Raw genomic sequence first — 23444 nt, 5'->3', positions numbered from 1 at the left:
TCTTTTCTGGCAAAGAAGGTTTTAGCTTTGAAGAATTCAAAGGCAAGTGGTGAGGGCTTTCCTCCATACCTGTCATTCTAAAAAAGTTAATTGAAGCACAAACTCTACTCCACACTCTGGCGCTGTCATCTCACTCGTGCCAGGCTCAGTCACAGGGCTGGGAGAGCTGAAACAGGCTGTGGACAGCCAATGCTATTTTTTCAGCACACTAATAAGCAAACAGGTTCTGTGGGTGATTCGTTTCTCCTGTCTCAGGGAACCTCGACTGCAGCAGAGCTGCAAAGAGGGGCCTCAGGTTCTCCAGCTCGGAGGCCTTGGAAAGGGGGTGCGGCCACCTGCTGCCCTACTGCTCAGCGCGGACATCTCTGTCCAGTGATGCTGCACAGAAGCTTGAGCAGAGGCTGTTAAGGAAGTCTGTAAAACCTCGGGGATTGAGCACAAAATTTGAACGCATGGGGAACTTCACCTGCCTTGGCCTTTCTGTGTCCCATGCCTATGGAACTGGAGCAGTGCTTATGCTTGGCAAATACTCTAGCAGGAGTATTCTGTAAAACAAATACTCTAACAGTGAGAGGTGTAGTGGGCTCCACTGACTTTTGCAATGTATGATGAAATAGGAATAAAGCAATTAGAAGTAAACAATTACTGTCACTCTCTTCCAAAGAAAATTTAGACTGCAATGCTACCTGTGTGAACATGTAAGGAGAGAAACATACTCAAGGGATGAGCAATAGCTGCAGTCCACATGCTGCTGCCCTTCCCCATGGTTTTGAAAGACATGAGCAGAGTGTCTCTCAGTCATTAACTTGGATGAACTCTTAGAGATATTATAGCACGTAAATATATATTTTTTTCTGAGACCAGTTCCCAAGAGTTGATTTACTCCAACTACTTTGGATATATTTAGTACAGCAAAGACATGATCTTCTGAGGTATCTCTGCTGGCTTTAAAATAATAGTTTGCTAGTGTATGTATGTGCAAAGCCCCCCATACATTAAAGTTACACTGAGGACCAGATTTCTAGGACTTTGTTATACAAACTAAGACCTCAATGAAAAGAGAAGAGAGGAGAAAGAAGAAGAGAAATCATCCCTAGGGAGTGTAGTAACCAGATTCTTGAAGGAAAGTAGCAGACTGGAAATTAAGGTTTGAAATTGAGCAACTTCCTAAAAGTCTGAATGATCTGGCCATGCCTGTGATACAGACTATGCTCTCTGGGAACCTGGCTTCCTTCCATACATGCTGTATGGAAACTGGGTGCTGGAACTAGTCAGCTTTCTGGCATGCAGAAGTTCAGGCAATGGCACATACTGACAGCCAGATCATACCCATCTTGCCAGGCTGCGAACTGGAAGAAAGGGATATTCCACTATGAGAAAAAAATCTTTCAGCTAACATGACAGCTATTATATATCCTGTGGCTGTGCTTAATCTTTGCTAGAGAAAGCTTTATTTTAACATTCACTGTTTACTAACACCTTTTGCAACCATCATGCAGACCAAGCTGTTTAAAGTTTTCAGTCATTAGCTGGTTAAAATTAACTCTAGTAAAAAGCCCATGGTTTAGCTTGACAAACTAACACATAACTGAACACTGCAGACTGTTCAGTTGCATTGGAACAAGAGCAGGTACTGGGTAATTTTTCACTGTCTAAATACCACTTTCGAAGTAGTTATACATGGATGAAGAATATTTGTTTTAAATAAACAATATGTTTAAAAACCCTATTGTAGGCAGAGTAGTGTGTATTCTGATATGTCTTAGTGGTTTCAAACTGCTTCCTTTTAACCTCAGCTGGCCTGCCCTTCACTGAAACAATGTCAACTGTATCCTGCCCTTGTCCCTCCAAACCTCTGTGACAGAAAATAGCTTGAATAAGAATTAAGCAGACTTATCTCCCTATGGAAAAAGAGCAAACATGCTTCAAGAGTTCAGGTGTCTACATCTTGGGGACAGTTTAGTTTGACAAAGTTTTACATAGGTCTTTCCTGACAGCTTGAGACCTCAAGAAATTTACTGCACAATAAATACTTATTTAGTGGGGGGACCTCTTTTAATCCTTTTGTACATCGTATTACAGAGACTACAGGAAGAAACAGCAGAGGCTTTGGACAAGAGTTTGTTATTGCAGGAAGCTGAAGGAATGTCTGTTGAGTCAGACCTGCTGAGAATCCAGCCCAGGAATTTCGGGAGCAGGTACAGCTGCCTTGGGTGGGTTGGAATAAGGTTTTGCAGTTTCTCTCCTGACAAGTAATACAGGTCATGTCAAGCAGGACTTGTAGGAGATTTCCAACCTTGCAATTTGTCTGAAATGCATCATCTGACACATGCTACTTTAGTATTTTGTATCACTGCAATTGATTACCAATTCATTTGACACAATTAATATGTTTGCAGTAGGTAAGGCCAAGAACTTAATGCTTTCATGTGTCCCAAAAGAAACCAAGAATTTGGCAGTGAATCAGACCCAGAATTCAATTAGTCTGTCAATAGTCAGTACAAGGTATTTCAGAGGAATATGTAAGACCCCTCCAGCTGGCAGATGAGGAATACACTTTGTCTTTTCATCTCTTCCAACACATGCTTTAGATGTCTTCCTAATCTAATGGATTTGGATGAGAAGACAAATTGGGAAGACCCAGAAGGTTTAACACCTTTCAGAAAGCTTTGTCCATAGTTATACTATGGATATGCTTGTTGTCACATTCTGACTCTCATTTGTCAGCCTTCATCATTTTCCTCTTGACAGTGAATGCAAAGGTTAAATGAGGTGTACAGTGTAAAGACTCATTAGTTTCATGTCGCTCTTCTTTAATTTAATTGACTGTTGCCTTGTTCTTGTATGTAAAAGTAGAACAGTCAGAAAGCTTCAAGATAATTCATAATATCTTTCATGTTCTTTTTTATATATGTATTAAAGCAAACAAGTCTTTTAATTTGTCTGCATGAGAGTTTTTTCCATTCTGTTGATTGTTTATCTTTTTCTGATTCATTATTTACTCCTAAACCCATTCTAATTAGTTCTGTAGTATCCTTTTCGACATGGGGTTACCAAGACCCTGATGCTGTGATCATGTGTTAGTTTGAATGCAAACTATGACAGATTTTCCCATCACATCATATCTGCCATTCTTTTCTTCCTCTTTAATGACTCATTTGCTCTTTTGGTCACAGATGCCCATTCAGAAACCTGCAGTGATTCTTCATTTTAAGTTTTAAATTAGTTTAGACTCTTATGAGACATAGGATTAGTTTATTTTTTCCCTTTCAATCTACATTAGATTGCATATTGCAGTAATGAGAGAGCATGTGGTACTATGTCTGTTCGATCTAATCTGGGGAACTTCAAAGAGACCAGGATAGGGTTAGGTGATGCATCATTTTTAAAAGTCCCCTCTCTCTTCATAAACTGTGCCTTATGCTCTTGAATTATTTCCCAAATAATAGGCTCCTAGATAATTTCAACTTTTTCTACTGTTGAAGTAAACTTGGACACTAAAGGCAAGTAACAGTTTCTTTAAAACTCATTTTTTCTACATATACGCTATAGTTTCAAGGTATAAAAGAATGCAAGAAAATTATGAGTTTGCATGATTGTTGGAAATCTTTTAAAGCTATTTTAATATAATATTTTTTGGAAGTATGGAAAATGTCCATCAGCTGTGAGGTTTTTAGAACCGTTTAAAACCTTATTTAAAGTATATATTTAACAAAATGCTTGACTTGCTGCAGTTGCTAAGTGAAGATGTTTCAACATTTCTTTCAAAGCATGTGGCAAATAACTCCTAAGTAGTTGCCTAAATTAAACCTAGTGATGCTGCTTTATTAGTATCTTAATGGGAAGATTTTGATGATTTCAGTATTACCAGATAATCTATACATATTGTCCTTGTTTGATACTGTCTGGGTATATCAGACTTGTTAAATCTTCAGTAATGTTTGTGCAAATAATATGATAAAAGATTTCTTTCAAGTAAAGAATTAAGTGCTTTGCTCTACATAGTATGATCATGATAAGTGCTTCTGAATTCTTCATTCTATGAAATTCATTTGTAAAACAGGTTTAGCAGGACAGCGTAACAATTGTGCATGTAAGTACTTTCAAAATACTTGTATCAGGGAAGAGAGTTTTATGTTCATTTTCAAAGAATGACTTTGGCTTTTATTTCAAGTGCATTCTACTGCTGTCATGAACTCAAAGGTTAGTGAGATACATAAATGATACCACCTACTCATTCATGTGTTAGGAGAAAATTCTGTACAAGCATAAAAAATGATCATTTAATTAAGGTGCAAGAATAAGAATGAGGACTAGAACTAGCCAAGAAGTAAGAATTCAGATCCTTACATCAAGTAAAGAGAACCACATGAACTTAGGCAAACCATTTTGCATCACTGTAATTCTGCTTGCTCTCCAGCTATAAAACAGGGATAATTTTAACCTGCAGGACTGGGGGGAAAAAAAAAACACCTTGAAAATGCAGTCATTAACATTTCCACAGCAAATAGATATTACCAATTGTATATACTATTACAAAGCTAGCAGAATCCTACAATTAATTGTCACCAGGATTCTTGGCAATTAGGCCTAAACTTTGGATCCCATGTGCCTCCAAACCATCTTGGTCTGGACAGAGTTCAGGCACTGTTTCTAGGTCAGCCTCTGGCATTTTCAGAGAGGACAAGACCTGGCAGCTCAGCTCTGTCATATACTTAAATGACTCCTAGGACCTGTCAGGATGGCCCTTAGATGTCTCTGACTAGCAGTCTGTGTGATAGCTTTGACCTCCTGCAGCACTAGCCCTGTGTAGTAACTTGTAACCTTTAGTCGTACAAGAATCATTGATCTTAAGATCTTTAAGAATAGCAGATATTAGATACAGATATTAATCCTAGGGGGTTGATATTCTTAGAGTTAGGATTTGTTGTTTGGAAGCAACATTGCATTAGGTGAAGTTGACTAGAAAAAGAAAGCACATTCCTCCAAAAGCCAATATTTGGATAAGTCTATACCTAACCTTTCTTGTGAACTGGATCTACTGATTGCCTTAGATGAGCAAACTGCTGATGCTGCCCAGCAGCAATCAGCTATTCAGCAATCATCTGCTGTGAAGAGAAGTATCTCTAAACAGAGCTTCTTACCCAAATCAGTTCTTGACTTCCCCTAAGCAACCTTAAGAGAGGAGTTTTAGCTTCCTGGAGCCTCATTTAAGTCATGTTTGTACATATCAAAGTGCTCAGATCTAGCATGAAACTATAGCAATTGTGACTCTGAGTATCTCAGTGAACTTACTTAATCACCAGCAACAACTTGGACCGTGATAGTCATATGACTGTAAATAGCTAAGGAAACTCACACTTTCCTGTGGTTACAGATATTTTTGGAGGAGAAGAGGGGAGCTTTGCAGAGCTCTCTAGAAAGGAGGTACTAGGTCTGCTGAACCTTCCAGGTGTACAGCACATTGGTCTCTACCAGCTGACACTTGCCAGAAGTGATGCCACACAAAGTGAAGTTCAATCAAAAATAGTTCCTTCAGAAGAAACTATTTCACATCCTTACCTTTTTCCTCCTCTCCAATTTCCTGCAACAGCTGCAGGCAGCGTAGTTGTTGGTCTCGCTACCAAAATTCAGTTGGGAGCCTAATCACTGATTTGCAAAACTGATGCTGTTTGGTTGTAAAATGTCAAATACTCAACAAACAGTAGCTTGTCTGCAGTCATCAGTGTGGTTTGGGTCCCTAGGTATATCAGGGTTTCAGATGCAAGTCATCAAGTCTTCCCATATGAAGAAAAGGAATGTGATTTGCAATCAAGAAAGATTATGACCACCTGCTTGGTTCCACCTTACTCATTTCAAGTGAGCTGGACAGAGTTTGGCAATAGTTTATTCAAGTTAAAAATGTCCAGTCAGTGGATATTGTGAGTGAAGCTCTTTTAAAAATTTCAGAAAGAGCATTAAATAACATTTCACTGTTACTCAAGCTTTGGAATTAAAAAGATTCTCAGGCAGTATTTCAGTTTCTTTCATGACTGCCCATCAAAAAGGAATTTTCTTCAAACTAGCAAGAAGCTGGGAAATAAGCAAGCACAGAGCAGCACCAGCCCTTTCTCCAAAAGGCTGTGCTCATAGAAAGGTATGGTCTGATCTTAGTTTAAGATCTGCAAGGGGAATGTCTTCAGCCATGAAAGTCAAGTTGGTGTTTCATATACTCCTTTTTCAGGAATATCCTGTAAAGAAACATCATGGTGTTTTCAAAGGATGTATTAATGCAGCATTCATTTTTGCCTTTCCATTCCATGTCCTGTTTTACCACTCTTTGCTGTGCATTTAGTTCTTTCATTCTTTAGTGGGAGGGACAGTACAGTAGGCACTGAACTTTACTCGAAAGTTATTTCCTAGGAAGAGGCTAGGATGAACAGACATTCCAGGAGGATGGAGGAATGCAAGTAATGCTACTGACCACAGGTTAGATATGGCAAGCAGTCATTTCTGAGGTTTGACCATGAGAAAAACTCAGCACCTTACTCACCATAAAATGGAGTGATCTCAAACGTATTACATTGTAGGTTCCACCTGAAGTACTTTGGAAGCACCTGTTTCTTCAGGATAACAAGATACAAGGTACCTCATATGTGCATTTGAGCTTCTCAGTATCATGCCAAAAGTACTCATTGTGAGAGTTAATAGATACAAGGACTGATCTGCAGGTGTTCTGCTGTTCACTTTTCTGTGTTCCTACTAGCTCCTTCCAGCAAGATGCACCATTTCATATCTTTATTAGGATCTATCTTGATGAAATCAACCCCTAATTAAAAATATCAAACATAGATCAAGTATTGCTGTGTTACAGCAGAGAGGATACAGAGTTTTCCAGTGTTTCATTAAGTAGTTTTCAAATCAAATACATTTCCAGGTTAGATATCTACACTGCAATCAATGAGCTTCTTTTCTATAGAAAAATGAAGTGGTTAATGGTTAAACAGTAGTTTGTCAGTGTAGGACATAACCTTGAACATTCATGTTGGTGGGAGCTTGTTCCTTCAACCCAAATTGTATCTGAATAAGAGCTTGATCCTGATGCATATTCAGCAAGAACAAACAAGTTTTTAACACTCAGATAGTTGGCTCAGTCTTACTTCCATTGAAAACAGAAACATCTTGTTATCAAGAGACAATAGCTTATAGTTCACACTATTAACATAAGTGTCCTGGGTACATATTTATATATGAACAATATGACAGTGTAGCATCTCTTACGGCTGCAAGCAAAAACTTGTGTCACCTCCAAAAGGACATAGCACGTAAACAGCCTCCCTAACTCCTGGAGGAGGGGAGCTGGGGGGAAGGAAGAGATGTGTAATAAAGCACATGAACTGCTGCATTAGGTTATCATTAATGTGCATTTTAAAAATCCCTGAATATGCATTATATTATGATCAGTAAGATATACTTAAGAGCTTTCCAGTAAATAGGCAAAATTCATACATCCAAAGATATGAGGAGCATCCAACTTGGGAATTCAGTGTTAACTCTTCAGTTTTAATCTCAGAGTTTGTTCTCCCTTGATGTATATGTATTAACATAAATGAACTTCAGAGAGGAAATACTGACTGATGATTAAACACAAATACTAAAACAGTTGTGGCCGAAAATACTTTGATATCCATCTTTTCACTGTACACAAAAACTGATTTCACAATATTGAGCTATCCTAAAGGGGTACAGCAAGGCCTAATTAATACTTGCAGCATATTGTGTCTGGATGAAAAACATTAATAGAATTCTGACTTATTATTATCCACATACCTTTTATATAGAGTAATTAGTTGATTTACCATCTCAATTTACATCCAAATCCAATTTTTTTAGTAGCAGTTCTCTCTCAAATTGCCATTTAAAAAAAATAGCATCTAGTATTGTATATCTGAAGTTCTGGACTTTTCAAAATGGTAATCAAGTACAAGATAATTTTATTGCACATGAGAAAAAAAAAACAAAACAAAGCAAGAACAAGCTTCCCATACAAATAAGAACTCAAGCCAGTCAGGAGATTGAAGGAATCTTAAAATAATGAACTTAAGTATATCTCTCCTGAAACATACAAAGCAAGGAAATACTTAACTGATTTCCTCATTTTAATAGATTGGAAGAGGTCAGAATGCTGCTTCCTACTAAGATACCTAGGAAAAAGAGTACATATAGCAGTAAACTTGATATCAACACACTACTGATGGATGATAAAAAAAATCATCACTGAAGTAACTTTCACCTTCTTATGGTATAAAACTGGTGATTCACCTAAAACAGCACAACACATAGAATTCAAAGTCAAACTTCATCTGTCCCTATTTTAGTGCATTTTTAATAAGAATTAAACAAGAAGACTTCTAAGAAAAGAAGTATCATTAGCCAGATAGAAAATTCACATAGTTCTATAGCAGTTCAGCTTTCAGATATATCTTACCTATTGAAGGAGAATGTTCCCTGCTCTTAGCAATACCCATTGCTAAGCCTGTGAGGCTGTCTACATGAAGGAGCTTAGTTTGTAGTGAGCTGTACTTATGTTGCAGTTGAGTCCATCTATCCAGCTGTTCCACATTACCACAGAAATCATTGCTTTTCTAGATCACAAATTGTCTTCCTATTAGTTAAGTCAGTACTGTGAGCAGCTTTTCCATATTCTTGCTGAAAGGCCTTGATCGTAGTTGGTTTCCCACAAAGGAAGCCAGGTGAGACTCATAGAAACCCTAGAACAAGGGGTCAGACTCATAAGTAACAACTTCTCCATTGTCATCTCTTTATCTGTCTTTTTTACCCGGTGAGAGCCAGCCTGAACAGAATGGTGCTCCAAGCCACAATGCTGATGGCTGCAGACATCTACTGCTTGTTGAGGAGTATTTGACATCTTACAACCAAACAGCATCAGTATTGCAAATCAGTGATTAGGCTCCCAACTGAATTTTGGTAGCGAGACCAACAACTACGCTGCCTGCAGCTGTTGCAGGAAATTGGAGAGGAGGAAAAAGGTAAGGATGTGAAATAGTTTCTTCTGAAGGAACTATTTTTGATTGAACTTCACTTTGTGTGGCATCACTTCTGGCAAGCGTCAGCTGGTAGAGACAAATGTGCTGTACACCTGATAAATTCCTGGGACTTCCCACCCAAAAAACATATATTCTGAAACAGAGATGTAGACCAATGTCAGAGGATAGGTTTTAGATAGCCTTTGTGGAAGTTGCGATAATGCTGATTAAAATAAATATGTGCCTTTCCAACTATGGTATTGGAAAACAGTGATTTCCACTTCCTCTTCTCCTTCTTTGTGTCCTGAATTGTTATAATGATGATTATAATAGAAAAATAATCTCTTTTCTGATTTTATTTTATGAGAGTCATTTAAGTTGCCATAAAGATGAAACAGCAGTTACCTGGATAATGCTAAGACTTGTGATATATACTATATCAAAGCATTTTTGAAAGTAAAAGCCATAAACAGTGTTAAAATATGCAAAACAAACTGAGGAAATAATTTTCAGAGGTGATGTCTCATTGAATGATGCTGCTCCATTCTCGGCTCTGATTTCAATAGCATATCATTTTGTAGTTCATAACTTTTACTTTCTGATAGGGGATTTTATTAAGTTGCTTAGTAATGAAAATAGATATAAATTTTAGCTCTGTCATCCTAATTTAATTAGTTGCTTTACCAAGGGACTATTGGTACATTCTGAAATCGCATCCACGCTCTGTTCAATAGCAGGAGGCTGGAAGACTCTTCCTCTCCTGAGCATGCCTGGCATGGTGCTGATGCCCCTGTCTCACGAGTCTCAATAAACAGCATCTAGGTAAGGGAATTTGAGGGGGCAACTCCCCTCCCCTCTGCCAACAGTAGCTCCCATGACCATTGGCATAGCTCAGCACACTGCATCACAGGACACTTTTTGTCAGTATGCTTCACAGATTCATAGGTCACTTATGAAGCCTCAGCTTGCCCCCTCACCACCAAGGCAATGGGAAGGGGCTCTTCTGAGAAGAACTGTGTCTGTTCCCCAGCCTGCTGCACTCTGGGGAGCTCTTGACATCTAAAGGCAGGTTCTAGATTTGAGTATTTCCTCAAAGGGAAAATTAAAGCATTGGAAATAGTTTAAACAAATAGCTCTTCAAGACAAATATTGTACTTGAAGAGTGATTATGGAAGGCTTTGTCATCTTGGTATCAGCATGATAGTGTTTTGTTTTTTGTTTTTTCTTTTTCTTTTTTCCCCACCTAAGAGGATCTGTGCAAAACAGCTATTTAGCTGTCCAAAGTGAAAGCAAGGATCAGAAGGCAATATAGTAATTTCAGTAACTTGTAACTTCCCTAAGTCCCTTCATATTAGCAATCAATTTGGTTTTGCAGTTCTCTTTCAAATAACTTTGTTTACTACATTGTTTACCAATCAAATTATGTTGCAGATCCATTATGCCTGTACATAGAAGCAAGGGAACTGGTGTGTATGAATACAATGGAAACTTGATTGATCAAGCAAATCTGCAGTGATTCTCTCATCCTGTATTCTCTTTTCTTCTCTATTTGAGTAGACTCTTGTAAGACTTGTTTGAAAGATGCATAAAATTTAGATGTCCTTCCTGGTTAAAGGAAAATATTTTAAATGGTTGTTTTTAGCATTCAGATATTATTTGTGTATTTATTTTAAGATAACTGCCTGGAAAAAACAAGTAAAGATGGATTTAAAGACAGGTAAGAGGATAAGAATAGGATAAAGAGTAGAAATAAATGAAATAACATACTGGAAGAAATATCATGCAATTTGACCACTGTGATGAACTAAGATAAGCTGGTATAAAAATTTAACATGCATCGCTTCTCTTCAAGTATTACAGTACATTAAAAGTCCTAACCCCACGTTGTTACAGTTCTTTCAGATGTGACAGACCCCATATCAAGGACCCTGCTTCTCCTTTGACTATAGGTCCCACCAAAAGCCCCTACTGGAGGGGAGGGGGCACTGCCTCTGCCTTCTTGGCACCCTCTGTTCACCTGCGCTGGCAGAGCAGCCCAACCTTGGCTGCTCCCTGATTAGGATAGCTTGTGTACAGTAGCCTTCCAAAAAGCTTTAAGTCTGGGAATATATCCAACACTGAAACTGATTACAAGATGTGTTCTCCCTTGCATACACCTAACTTCATGAGTGTGTGTGTGTGTGTGTGTGTGTGTGTGTGTGTGTCTCCCCACTTTCCTGATCTGTGATAAATCCCATAAACAGTCCATAGGGAAAAGTAATCATGGTATACTGAAGAGTAAGTAGTAGTATTATTGAAAAGCTACAGTAGTATAAGGATGAGAGATTATTTTTGTAGAGCACTAGTATGCTGGAAAGCATAAACTTTTGAAAGCATGGACTTTTTTCACTTCTGCAGCAGAACTGGTAAATCTCAAACAAAATACAGGCAGATAGCAGCTATTCTGAGATTAAACCCCTTAGGCTGAGGGAGAAGGATGATTAAAACCTGTGAAGCAGAGAAGCCTGACAGCAAGGAGAGAAATAATGGAGTAGTTAGAGCTATAGGACTGTAGGACACAGAGTTAGCACCTGGGGAACAAAAGTAGGCAAGGTATGACAACTATTTGCACTGAATTTGAATTTTAATATGTACTGTAATTGTTTATTGTTCTTCCTAGACTGATCTTCAGAAAGTAGCTCAGGATCAGGGCTGAGATACCAGAGTTGGAGTGGTTGTTTCATGGAAAATATTTTCTTGTAGGTAAGAGAGTGTTTCTATCTACGCTGTTTGTCTCAAGATCTGATCTGTATTGTATGTTAACTCTTTCTACAGAAAGTCTTTGTTACTTGATTTAGAACACTTGGAAGACATCTGAAAGGTCTTTACTAATTGCTATATGTGTGTGTGTATGTGCTCAATACAGCATTCATGCTGAACTCTAAGCGGAGTATCAACAAATATGCACACAAATGGTGTGAATAGAAACCTTTCCTGTTGTGTGGTTCATTTAAAAATAGTAGCATTTTACTGCAGCAGAAGAAAGGTCTTGTAGATCTTGTAACTGTTATATATTTGAGTTTACATATTATTCTGTTTCAAGCAGCAGAAGATACTCATATATATTTTTAGAATTACATTTATGGGAGAGACAAAAACCCTCTGTTGTCACTTGTTAGGAGTCTTGGGAGAATTAATGATGAAAAAATGGTACTTTATTCCTTGTCTGACAAAACAGAGTAGGAAATAATGCTTTTCTTTCATGATATTAAAGATTACTCTGTTTATTAAAGGAAAAAAAATCAGGTGTAAAAGCAAGTACAGAACCTGTTAGGTCCTCCTTAACTGTGTTATTAGTAGACTCTTGGAAAACAGTCAAGTATCTTTTTGCTAAAAAGCTTGTTACAGATAAAGGAGTTGCTGCCCTTCAGCTGAGATGGTGTAAATGACCACAGGAAAGTCCTTAGCCTATTCTAGTGCATAAAATAGGCTTCCTTAACATACTTCTACTTCCTTTCTGGACAGCACTTAAATATGGAAGTATTTTTAAAATTTTCGGGTGATACTTGGAGCCAATCTAGATACTAAGCTTAAAAATGATACTCAGTTATTCTCTGAAATATCAGTGGCAGTGCTGATCAGGAAAATTCATTTGTTCTTCAAATGCAGTTTGGAGATCTTGCCTCAGTTTTGCAACAAGCGGCCTCTCTCACATCTTGCTCTGTCGGCTTTTGGGTGCCCTCCTTTCTGGTAGCTGGGTAAGGTGCCATGTGTTCCTTTCACCCTCTCTATCTAGGTGGAGAGGTAAACTTATCTGTCATCTCTGATATCTGTGGTGACTTATTTCTGTTTGTCTTTTTTCAAAGAGGCATTAATTCCTATGTACTCACTACCTCAGTTATTTAAAGGTTTTTTTTTCCTTTAGTTTTGCACATCCCATCTTTTCTTTTGCCTTCAGCATTATCAGTATTCTAGTTTTGAGTTTTGTATCATAAACATCTGTACATTACCAACAATGATTCATTATTAGAACTGCTGAATTATACCTTGCTCTATTAAACAACAGGATATGATACCAATAAAGCAATCTGACACTCAATACAGTTCCTTTCAGTATGGATGGTAATATTTTAAAATGACTTTCAGCTCTCCCATTGAATTAGGGAAAATGAGGGCCAACTTGGTTGTGACCTGCTTAAACTTATGCCAAGTAAATTACAGCCTACAATATTTATCTAGTTAAACAAACTTGACTTTGTCAATCTGCTCCTTAGCTGAGATATTTCTCTAGCATACCTGTTCCAGGAAATCAAGAACATTAAATGATTGTGTTTTGTTTTTTAAATTGGCAAATATAAACAAGTGTGAAAGACCTTATCAGTGCCTTTTTTCTTTTTGGTCAGCAGGACATGCTTCTGTTCTTGCTGAGCTTGTCTGTGTCATTTCACAAGCCTTTAGTTAATTTGACATCACAGAAGCTACAGTGAGGCCAGTATGAACTTGTCTGTTTACTTTTTAAATCCTCACATAACCTATATTTTTAATGCATTTTTTTCTCTGACATCTTAAAGATCAGCACTTTGCTGCCCTAAAAGACATAGGACTGGGATCTTGTTCTAGAATTGATGAGTGGGGGTTGGTGCCCCTTGTCCCACCCTGTGCTAATGGCCTTAAACTTGTAGGCTCTGATCTTAAGATATATTTCTGGCAGTCACAATGCATATTTTATTAATGACAGTCATCTGATTTTTTTTTAATCTAATCATTATTTAAGTGCCTGCCTTTCACTGTTGCTCGCTCTTGGAAGCAAAGGCTTTCATGATGTTTCTTCATGTTTTCTGTGTTAGCTATTGCTGTCATTTGTGGTAATGTTAAAACTACATGCAAGCCTGCTGATTTTGAGGTCTGCCAATTTTCTCACCTTGGACTGTGTTGGTTCTCAGTTGCATGTGGAACATCAAGGTATTGTCCACCCTCTACAGCTTTCTGCTGGGACTGGATAACTGCAGCTGCTTGAACAATGCTAGCAACTGGCTAAGATTTGGGATTACTGAAAGACTCGGTTCATAAGCTTTTGTTCACAGTTCCGGTCATAACCCAATCCACTATAGGAAATCAGACTAACTTCTCAAAGTTGCACAGCTTAAATAGGTTACGTGTTCCCGTATAGTTCTACTTTCCTTTTTTTTCTGTGAGGTTAAAAGACTTTACGCTCATACATTTCAAATACATATGGAGTGCATTGCTCAAGTCATTGTAATTCAACATTGTAGTAAACTCACTCTAAGTAAACAGTTTCTTATGCATGTGTGTTTAGCAGTTTTTAATTGCTACAAGGAATAAGGTTATACTCCAAGAGGGTTTTATAATGATAGTGCAGATTTCAGATTTCAAATTTTTAAACATCTTCCTGTTGTTTTTTTATACTATCAGATTTTTTTAGCTGTCCCAGAGCTTCCAGCTGTCCCATTCTTCACATTAAATTCTATTCTATTTTTGTTATTATCCAGCAATATTCACTCTGTCCCATACACATCACAGAGTGAACTGTGACTACTCCAGTTGCTGGGAGTGTGTAAAAGGAGTACATCCTTCTCCCATATAGCTCCCTCTGGTGCCACTTAAAGATCAAATCCCCAAACTTTGTCACTTTAGCTGATGCTTTGTCACTAGCTGATGCTTAGTGTAACTGTCATGAGCTCCATCAGTGAGTAATTTCATACTAGAACTATACCACATCTTGGTATAATTACTAGCAAGACAAAGCTGTGCCTACACTAGGACCTGTCTACTAACAGAAGGGAAAACTGCGTTTTACTGGCACCACTTCCTAATATGTTTTCCTGTATGCTGGCAAAACTATGCTTCTATGTTAGTACAATAACCACCCTTAAATAAAAGAGAGAGAGAGAGAGAGAAATCTGCTAGTGAATGTGTGGCTTTTGCTGCTATAACTAGTTTTGTAGGTGCAAACATGTTAGTCAGAATACGAAGTCAGAGCTCTGACTTTGATAGCTGTATTTATAGAAGACACATAACAGGCTATGATAGGGTATCTGATTTGGTGTGGAGTTGATTCCACTATATTAGTAATGATTGCAACCAAGTTAGGACTGCTTTCTTGACATGTTATGCCTAGTAATATATACAAAATATAGGGCTTTTATGGACACAGCATGTGTGAAAAATGATGCCTCTTGGGGATGTTTCCTTTGTTTAATAACAATACCAGTAATTAATACCAGTAAAACTTAAGTAGTTTAGAAGAAACCTATTCTTAAGTTCTGCTTTTTGAGCATTAAAGCATAGTGTTGATGAGTTTAGGTTTCTATCATTTACAGATAAATTGGAATTTTAAAGAAATCGTAAAAACAATAGAGATGCATTAGAAAATAATTTCATTTATATTACTACATTTAAAGTCGCTTTTTCTTCAACTACAAAAATGTTGCAAAGTCCAAAAGAGTTGTTAAAGTCTTTCAAAGAAGAACAAATCTACATACTTGAGTATTCAGAAGGATTAGAAAGGTTTTAATATTGTGAACATTTGAGAATTACTACTGTACATTTTAGGTTTTCACAGAGATAGGAATCTGAGTTTTCTTATTATTCTGAGGAAGAGAGGGTTTTTTTTTTCTTAAATTTGAGTCCTATGTTTTAATGGTTTAAACTGCCATTTTAATTTTCCTAGAGTGCAGACTAGTCACTTCCTACAGGATTTCTGTTTTCATAGCTTGTCTTGGTTATCAGGAAGTTCAATGACCTTTGATAAATGGGAAAGGATAGCAATTTCTGACCTTTCCCCTTTGGGGGAACATTGCCATGTTTCAGCACTTACCAGACTAGAAGGGATTAGAGCAATAGCAATCTCTTTGAATCTGAAGCTAAGCTGATAGTACTTTTGCAGGAAATACTAATGGAAGACTTGCATTTTGGTTTTAAAAAAGACTTGATAGACAGTAAGAAAAAGTAGGGTAGAGCTATTTAAGAGTAGTTTTCAAGCTATGACTTAAGCAGAAACAAATCAAGTTATGCAGATGCAAAGTTGGTTAGCTTTATTTTCTATAATTGCTTTCAGGTACCTGTATTTGATTAGGAATGGAAGCCTTTCTCTTTCAAATGTAGTCACTAATTTCCTAAAATATTATTTAACTTTATCACTCTCAAGGTTTAACATACAGGAAACAGTTCATGAAACAAACACTACCAATTTATTTACCCTTTTTGAAATGGATGAACTGGAAAGAAAAACCTTTATTGCTTGAAGATGGCCAGTGCAATATTCAGCCATATGTGGAACATGTTATTAATTATGCAAAGATGCATGTCATCATACAATTTTGGATTTTTGTTTAGTGGTTATGACTGCTGTATTTTCATGAATATGCAGGGAAAATCTTATTTTTTCCTCTTAGTGTGGTATGCAGTCTTTTACATTTATTTTAGGTACTTTTTTAAAAAAGAAAAGAAAAAGGAAGTAGTCTTTCTGGACATAATGAGATATTCATTCATTTCATGTTCAAGTTCTTTGTTCTTTTTGCTATAGTATCTGAAAGTCATAATCTGTAATGTTTTCTCATAACATTGTCACGTACTGCTGTACTATTCCATTAGAAAGGAGCAGGACTGATTTGCAAAGGTTGCACTGGATACTGTGACATTAGGAATTGCTCCCAGCTGTAGCAGGTGCTTTTTTTATTTTATTTTATTTTTTCCCTTTTTTCTCTGATGGGTTGTCACCTTTTTTCTACTTCTTTAACTTACCTATTCATGTAATACAGTGACAGTTACAGGATGCCACAGACCGAGATAGCTGGATTTTATGCTGAAAGCGTTTGTATTAACTCTCAATTCTCCTCCAAATCTCTTCAAATGTTGTGGGACACTACTTGTGAAAACCAGGAGAAATAATTGAGTGGAGGCTTTGCCTTGCTACTGTGGAAATTAATGAGGTGTATTGTAAACACTTCCAACAAATGAAACAAGATTTTTTTTTTGGTGCTAAGTTGTTGTTGTCAAGGCTTTGAGGACAGCAATAGGCTTGGCAGCCTCTTTCCCCTAATCCTAGGGTTTTAGCTGCCTGTGCGCAAGGCCAGTGTGCAGCCCTAACCTTGGATCAGACTTCTGTGAAAACAGTTATGAGAGAGCGCTGTGAGAAATCTCATCTGGGTCCTTTGCTGCTTTTAAGCTCAGGCCCTTGGTCCCTGCCTGAGCTGCCCTGTAGCTGGTCTGTCTGTGCTTGGTCTTGTACGCTGCTGATCCTGACCTTGCTTTGCTGACTGAGCATCTTGGCTTTCTTGGTGACTGCCAGGTGAATCTTTAGTGACAAGGCAGGTCCAGACTCCTGGCTGACCCTGGCTGCCATGCCCAGGCCTACCTTGCTCACTGTGCTAAGGTACTGTGGGGCTGCGCCCTGGCTGGTGCAGCCACTTGCCCCTGCCAGCGTGGCACCCTTGGCTCCTGGCTCGGCTGCGCTGGCAGAGCAGCCCAACCCCAGCTGCTCCCTGACACAGATTGCACAGGCACGAATTCCCAATAAACGGTTCTCCCTCAAGGATGACCCGAGTTGAAAAGCTCTGTCAGTCCTTTGATAGCTGAGCAAGCTGCCCTGAGAGATAGGAGTCAGAGCTTTTTATAACGCCCGAGTGAGTCTGAATTGTGTTGAATTACTTGAGGTGAAATTTAGCCAGCAACCCTTAAGTTTTATTTTGCATTTGTAAACCATCACATTAGAAAGTATAAAAGATGAACAAGGTTTACTTTAACTGCCATTTTGATTTCCCAAAAAGCATTGAACTATCCATAAGTATTGAACTTGTTTTAACCCTCCCCAATTCTGTTTAATAGTTGTTTTTTTATATATAGCCATATTTATGGTGTGCATTTGGCAGATTACAAAATGATTTCAACTTACATCCTCAAAAGCAAAAAATATGCTATTTTTAAAGCATTTCTATCCTAAGATCTCAATCATTTTTATAAACATTGATGAATTCAAGTTCATAGCTTTCCAGTAAAGTAAGAAATATTCCTTCCAAAGTGAGGAAAGGCTGGAATCATTTGCACAAATGATGAATGACTTTTCATAATTAAGGTGTTTGGGATTTCATGTTGTTTCATGACCACCTAACAAATCTAGAAGTGTACTTATGCCAAAAGTGGCCTGTCCTGTTTCCTAATTTTGGACACACTTTTCTTACGCCTCTCCTGTTTTATCCTCTCTATTGCTTTGGCTGTCTAGTAAGCTAGCTAATATTTTCAGTGAACCAGCTCAGGAATTAGCTGTGAACCAGGTTAGGTCCTTGATCTTGCTGTGAGGCTGCATGAAATCTCATCTTTAGAAAATGTTTTATTTCCAGTTTTGCAACAGACTTCTTGTATGACTTCTAACGAATCCCTTAAGCGCTCTCTGTTTCTAGTTGTAAAAAATGAGATAATTATATTCTCCAGCCTTTTTGGTATGTGAAGATTAATTTATTAATGTGTGTGAGATGTTCATATCCTACAATGATGAAAGCCATGGAAGTTTGTAGATCAACTCTTCATACGTTTGAGGTTTCATCAGTTCACAGCCACAGAAAGATCATTTCTGTTAAAATGCTCAGTAAGCTGACACCCTCACAACGTTTTAATGATATTAAACTGTAGTTCAAAAGGAACATCAATCTTTAGTCCATTGTCATCTTCACAGTGACTGTGTTTTAAATTCACTCAAATCATTGTAGCAGAGATCATGATTCCTGCAGGTTCCAAAAGGAATCATATTGTTACTGTTGCCAATACATGAATGACTATTGTGTATATATTCTAAATGTACATACAATTCTGATTTTTGAATGTTTGAAATGTATAATGATTGGTGGGCCATCATAGTTTAGGTAATGAGCCATTAGTGCGTATGTGCTGGAATCTGGTGATTCAAATCTTGGATGGTTTGGTAGCAACAGCAAGTTAACTACACTACACATTCTCATGGTCTCATCTGCACAATTGCATGGGGATAATAGGAAAATCTAGTTACCTTAATGGTGGTTCCTATTGCACAGTGCTAGCAATGACAGTGAAGAATGAGCTGTCAGCTGAGGCTGTCTGCTCTCTAGTTCTGTAGAGAAGCTCACATAGGCTTCATTATTCTTTTAAGTGACTTTGTCTACATGCCTGTTATGGCCCCTCACACTCAGAGTGGCTGACACAAAGATGTGAGTGTTGCCTGCATCTGTGGGCCAAAAATAGGATGATCAAAAAAAGAAACTACTCGAGAAAAATATTTGGTGTTCACATGAAAAGAGATAGTTCTTCATTCTGCTACTAACAGAAAGAGTCGCTGCCACTAATCTCAGTGGCATATATTGTGGCACTGACTGACTTACGAGAAATGCAATAGAAGTTGTTACTGCATGGTTTAGTAAGAGCGAATTGACAATGTAACAGTAAACTGCTTAATGATTACTGGTTTAACAATCCTCAGTATCCAGAACAGAAAATCTTATGCCTGAGTTTAAGGAAACTTGCTGAGCGGGACAGCTTGCAAAGCTTACAAATAAGGGGGGAGAAGGAGGCAAAGAGGTGTGGACACCAAGGCCTTCATCTTTTTTTTTTTAAGAATGAGGGGGAGGAGCTCTGTCAGCATGCATTGATAGATATTAACTTCAGTTGGACTAAGTGAGAGCACAGCTAACAAAATTACTTCTGCGGTATCAACGCTTCTCCACTGTATTAAGATTTGTTTGTAATGTAATGTTATTGCCAAGAAGATTCCAGTATCTTCTGTGCTAGCAGAAACTAACCTAAACTAATGACAAAAACCCTGCAAGCTTTTATGAAAGCATGTATCCTAGTGAAAGTAATGGGAATGTTACCTATTTAACTGTATGTTCACTAGAAGAAAAGGGAGGTTGAAGGTACTTAGTCCACTCCTATTAGCACAAACTGCTTTTGTCAGTTGTCTTATTTCACAGTGTCATTTAAGCAGCAGCAATCCCTCACTACCATCAAATTAGAGGCTTTCAGACTTAAAGTACAAAATTGTGGAGAGGTTTACTACACCATGTGGTAGTCGTAACTGCAGTTTTAGGCAATTTTTGTGGGAGTAGGGATAGTTCTATCTTCATTTGTTTCTCTTAGGTGGAGGTAGCTGTAGAAAGAATAGGTCTTTGATTCTGTTTTAGCCTATGCTAGGTTATGATTGTCTAGGTTGTCTTCTGCCTGCCTTTTTTTTTTCCCCCTCAAAAAAATAAAGTATTGGGTGGATGCTGTCTCTTGTATATGTTACTAGTGGTATGAATCATTGCTTATGAATCTCAGTCCTCATGCATATCTTTGACTTTATATAGGTATGTTTCTATTTTAGGTTAATATAGTACAACTAATTAGTCTAAAATGTTTTTATAAAGACTTATGTTACTCTTGCCTAAATCCTTCAAACCTACAAATGAAGTCCTAGTTATTTTGTTTTAAGACTTTGTTTTGTCTGCAGCTGTTCCTGCTGGACCTCTGAAAGGGGCAGTGCACTGGCTTAACTCTTCTCCTATAGTGGCCTACAAGGTTTCAGATATTGCCTATAATGTCTATAACCTGGCTGTATCAAACACTTGTTCACCTGGAAATCAATAATTTGGTGACTAGAATCAGTGACCCAGGCAATCTCTTGGGTTCTGTGATTTTTAAGCTATAGGAAAGACCAAATTAATTTCAGAGAGAATAGGACCATTCTGAACTTTCACCTGAGCTACCACTGATTCAGATGAGGTGATTGAGTCCTTGCTTGGCCTTGGGAATCTCCCAAATCTGCAGATGTCCTACTTTGCATGTTTGAAAAGTCTTAGAAAAAACTGCTTTAAACAGTCAGCAGAGCCTTCAGTATTGCTTTCCAAAGACAGCTGGCCTGCTGGCACAGGCCAACTGCTTCCAGGGCTTGCTGTTGCTTTTTTTTTTTTTTTTTTTTTTTTTTAAATCATTATTATTACCTTGCCCCACTCTGAAACTTTGATATTCCTCTGAATATACCCTGAATGCACAGAGTATTTCCTACAAGTCCCACTACTTACAAAATTGCTATCCTTAAAAATTCTTCCTATAAAAGCTGCTTGTTTCAAAAAGCTGCAAAAGCTAAGGGAACTCTAGAAATTCTTGCAGCTGTATAATTGGTCCTGGGACAAAATTACTGTAATGTTATTGGATGTAAAATAGGGCAGTTTAGGTAGTGATATGGTAGGTGCACCACAGGAATTTGTGGCACAGGAACTGACAACAATCCCTCCCCCATGAGCATCCGCAACAAATCTGTACAGATGGAGCAGTTGGCCGTTTTCCACCAATAGTGAGTAACCCATTTTTCTGTGCTGATTGATTGCCCTATGTTGCTGTTGTCTTGCTCGTTTCTTTTTTTTAAATGTTTTTTTTTTTGCCTCCTCACCCCCCGGTTATTGCTGGCAGAAAGGTCTTCACTGCTAACAGCATAATTTGTCTAGTCTTGGCATTAAGTTTAATATTGAATGACAGTTTAATACTTCCAACTTTTGCTGACCTTTAGTTTTGTGGCAGATTATTTCTAATGTGTATGTTAAAATATCACTTAGCTTTAATAATTCCCTCAATCTAGGTTTAAATTCAACACAATATGCAAAAATACTTTTTTACTACTAGAGACTATCCTGAGTGCAGCTCTTGCATGTAAGAAAATTCAGCACGGAAATGATGTATTGGAAAGTTGCTGATACACCTTCTATTGACATTTTAGAGCACATTTTAAAGCCTATTCTTCATTCAACTTTCTTAGCAACACATTAAAATACATTTAGTGATATCTTTTTTGGAAAAATGCTCTTCTACTAAGTCTTCATTGAATAAGCTACATAAAATTTTTAGTTAGTAAACAAAGGCTATCCTGAACTAAATTAGTACTACGTAAATTCTGCAACAAATGGTTTTATGTATGTTGTGTATTTATTTACTGTGCCATTAACCCATACTTCATCATACTTCCTAACAATTTTAGATTTTTTTTGAATTTAATTGGTGCTGACTCTGAAAGCTTTCCTGCTCACCTATTTTTATTATTAATTCGTTATCTTAATCTTTCATTCTCTGCTGTAGTAGGAAGTGAAATTTTAAAATCAATAATATATTTTTTTAATATTGTTTCAGATCTCCATAAATCTCAAATTACAAAGCATTCAAGGGTAGGAGTGAGACAGTACAAAAAATCTTTAATTCCTGAATTATTTAAAAATAAGTAAAATTCTGCTGACACTGTGCAACATCAACATTACTGTTAAGAGGATGGAAAGATAAAAATCTATATAGTAATACCCTCAACAGCAGTTTCAGTTAAACGGGGATGGCTTTTTCTGATCTCATTCTATTTAACAGAACACACTGGAAAAGTCTGATGCTACTATGGTTTGTTCAAAGCGCTTGGTTCCGGGTGGCCCAGACCGGGGAAGGTCTCGCGGCTGCGCCCAGTCGCTCCGGGCGGCTGCGACGGGCGCTGCGTCCGCACCGACGCAGCGCCGTGCTGCTTTGCAGGCCTGCAGCTTTCGTAACTGAGGGAAACAAATGGTGTCTGGCCTGAAATTTAAGTACAGGTGATCTCACAGCAGTAACGCTCTGGGCAGTATTGCTTGCATACTGAAGGCTGTGCTTTGGGAACGATGCGTGCGCACATTGAAGGGCTGCCAGGTGCTTTCTAGCACAGCCGCCAGGCCATTGGGCTCCTTCAAACCCTTCTGGGCCCCGTGCTCGCCCCGGGGCCCCCGTAAGCCCGCCGGAGCCGCTCTGGGTTTGCTTGCAGGACCGTGGCGTGGGCCGCTGGGCCGAGCTCCCCGTGAGGAACCTCGCCGTCCCCCCTTTCGGCGCGCGAAGAGCGTCGCGAGACGCCGCGGGAGGCCGCACGGAGAAAATGGCCGGAGCCGCCGGCGCGCGCAGGTGCGGAGCGCGCAGCGGCCGCTCGGCCCGCGGCTCTGCGGGCGGCGAGTGCCGCGGGCGGGGGCGCCGGCGCGCGCAGCGCCGCCCCCCGCCGCTGCCTCCTCCCCTGCGCGCCCCGCCTCCGCCCTCCGCCGGCGGGGGGCAGGCCGCGCGGCGAAAGGTGCTGCTGCAAGGGAAGTTTGAAGAAGGTCGTCGGCGCCCGTCGCTTGGCGGCATCATGGCGGAGCAGGGCGAGTCGCCCGTTCACGTCCAGCAGCCCCAGCCGGCGGCTGCTCCGGTGCCCGCCGCCCCGGCCGTCGGCTGGCCCATCTGCCGGGACGCCTACGAGCTGCAGGAGGTGATCGGTCAGTGGAGCGGGGCAGAGGGGAGAGCGGCGGGGCGGGGGCGAGGGATGCCGCGGCGGGCGGGCGGCTCCGCGGCCTACCGGCGCCTGCCTGCCTGCCTCCCCGCCGGCCGCGCGGGGCTCGCTCACTGCGGCGGATGCGCCCGGCACTGCAGTGGCGCCGCCGCCGG

General features: G+C 39.1%; 1 protein-coding gene across 2 annotated transcripts in view; it reads left to right on the top strand.

Moving 5' to 3' along the window:
- The window catches only part of STK39 (serine/threonine kinase 39), a 139189-nt gene that overhangs the window by 13729 nt on the left and 102016 nt on the right, over window positions 1–23444 (top strand). Inside the window, exon 1 of one of the 2 annotated variants that reach the window (XM_062578407.1) lies at window positions 23075–23275. The exons of the other annotated variant lie outside the window; for it this stretch is intronic. Within the exon in view, the coding sequence (XP_062434391.1) occupies window positions 23149–23275 (127 nt within the window). The 5' untranslated portion in view covers window positions 23075–23148. Of the gene's footprint in view, window positions 1–23074; window positions 23276–23444 lie in introns of those variants that run through there. 2 annotated transcript variants of the gene reach the window in all.

Source organism: Rhea pennata, chromosome 6, assembly GCF_028389875.1.
Source record: "Rhea pennata isolate bPtePen1 chromosome 6, bPtePen1.pri, whole genome shotgun sequence".
Classification (NCBI taxonomy): Eukaryota; Metazoa; Chordata; class Aves; order Rheiformes; family Rheidae; genus Rhea; species Rhea pennata.
This window is presented reverse-complemented; position numbering and strand designations above follow the sequence as displayed.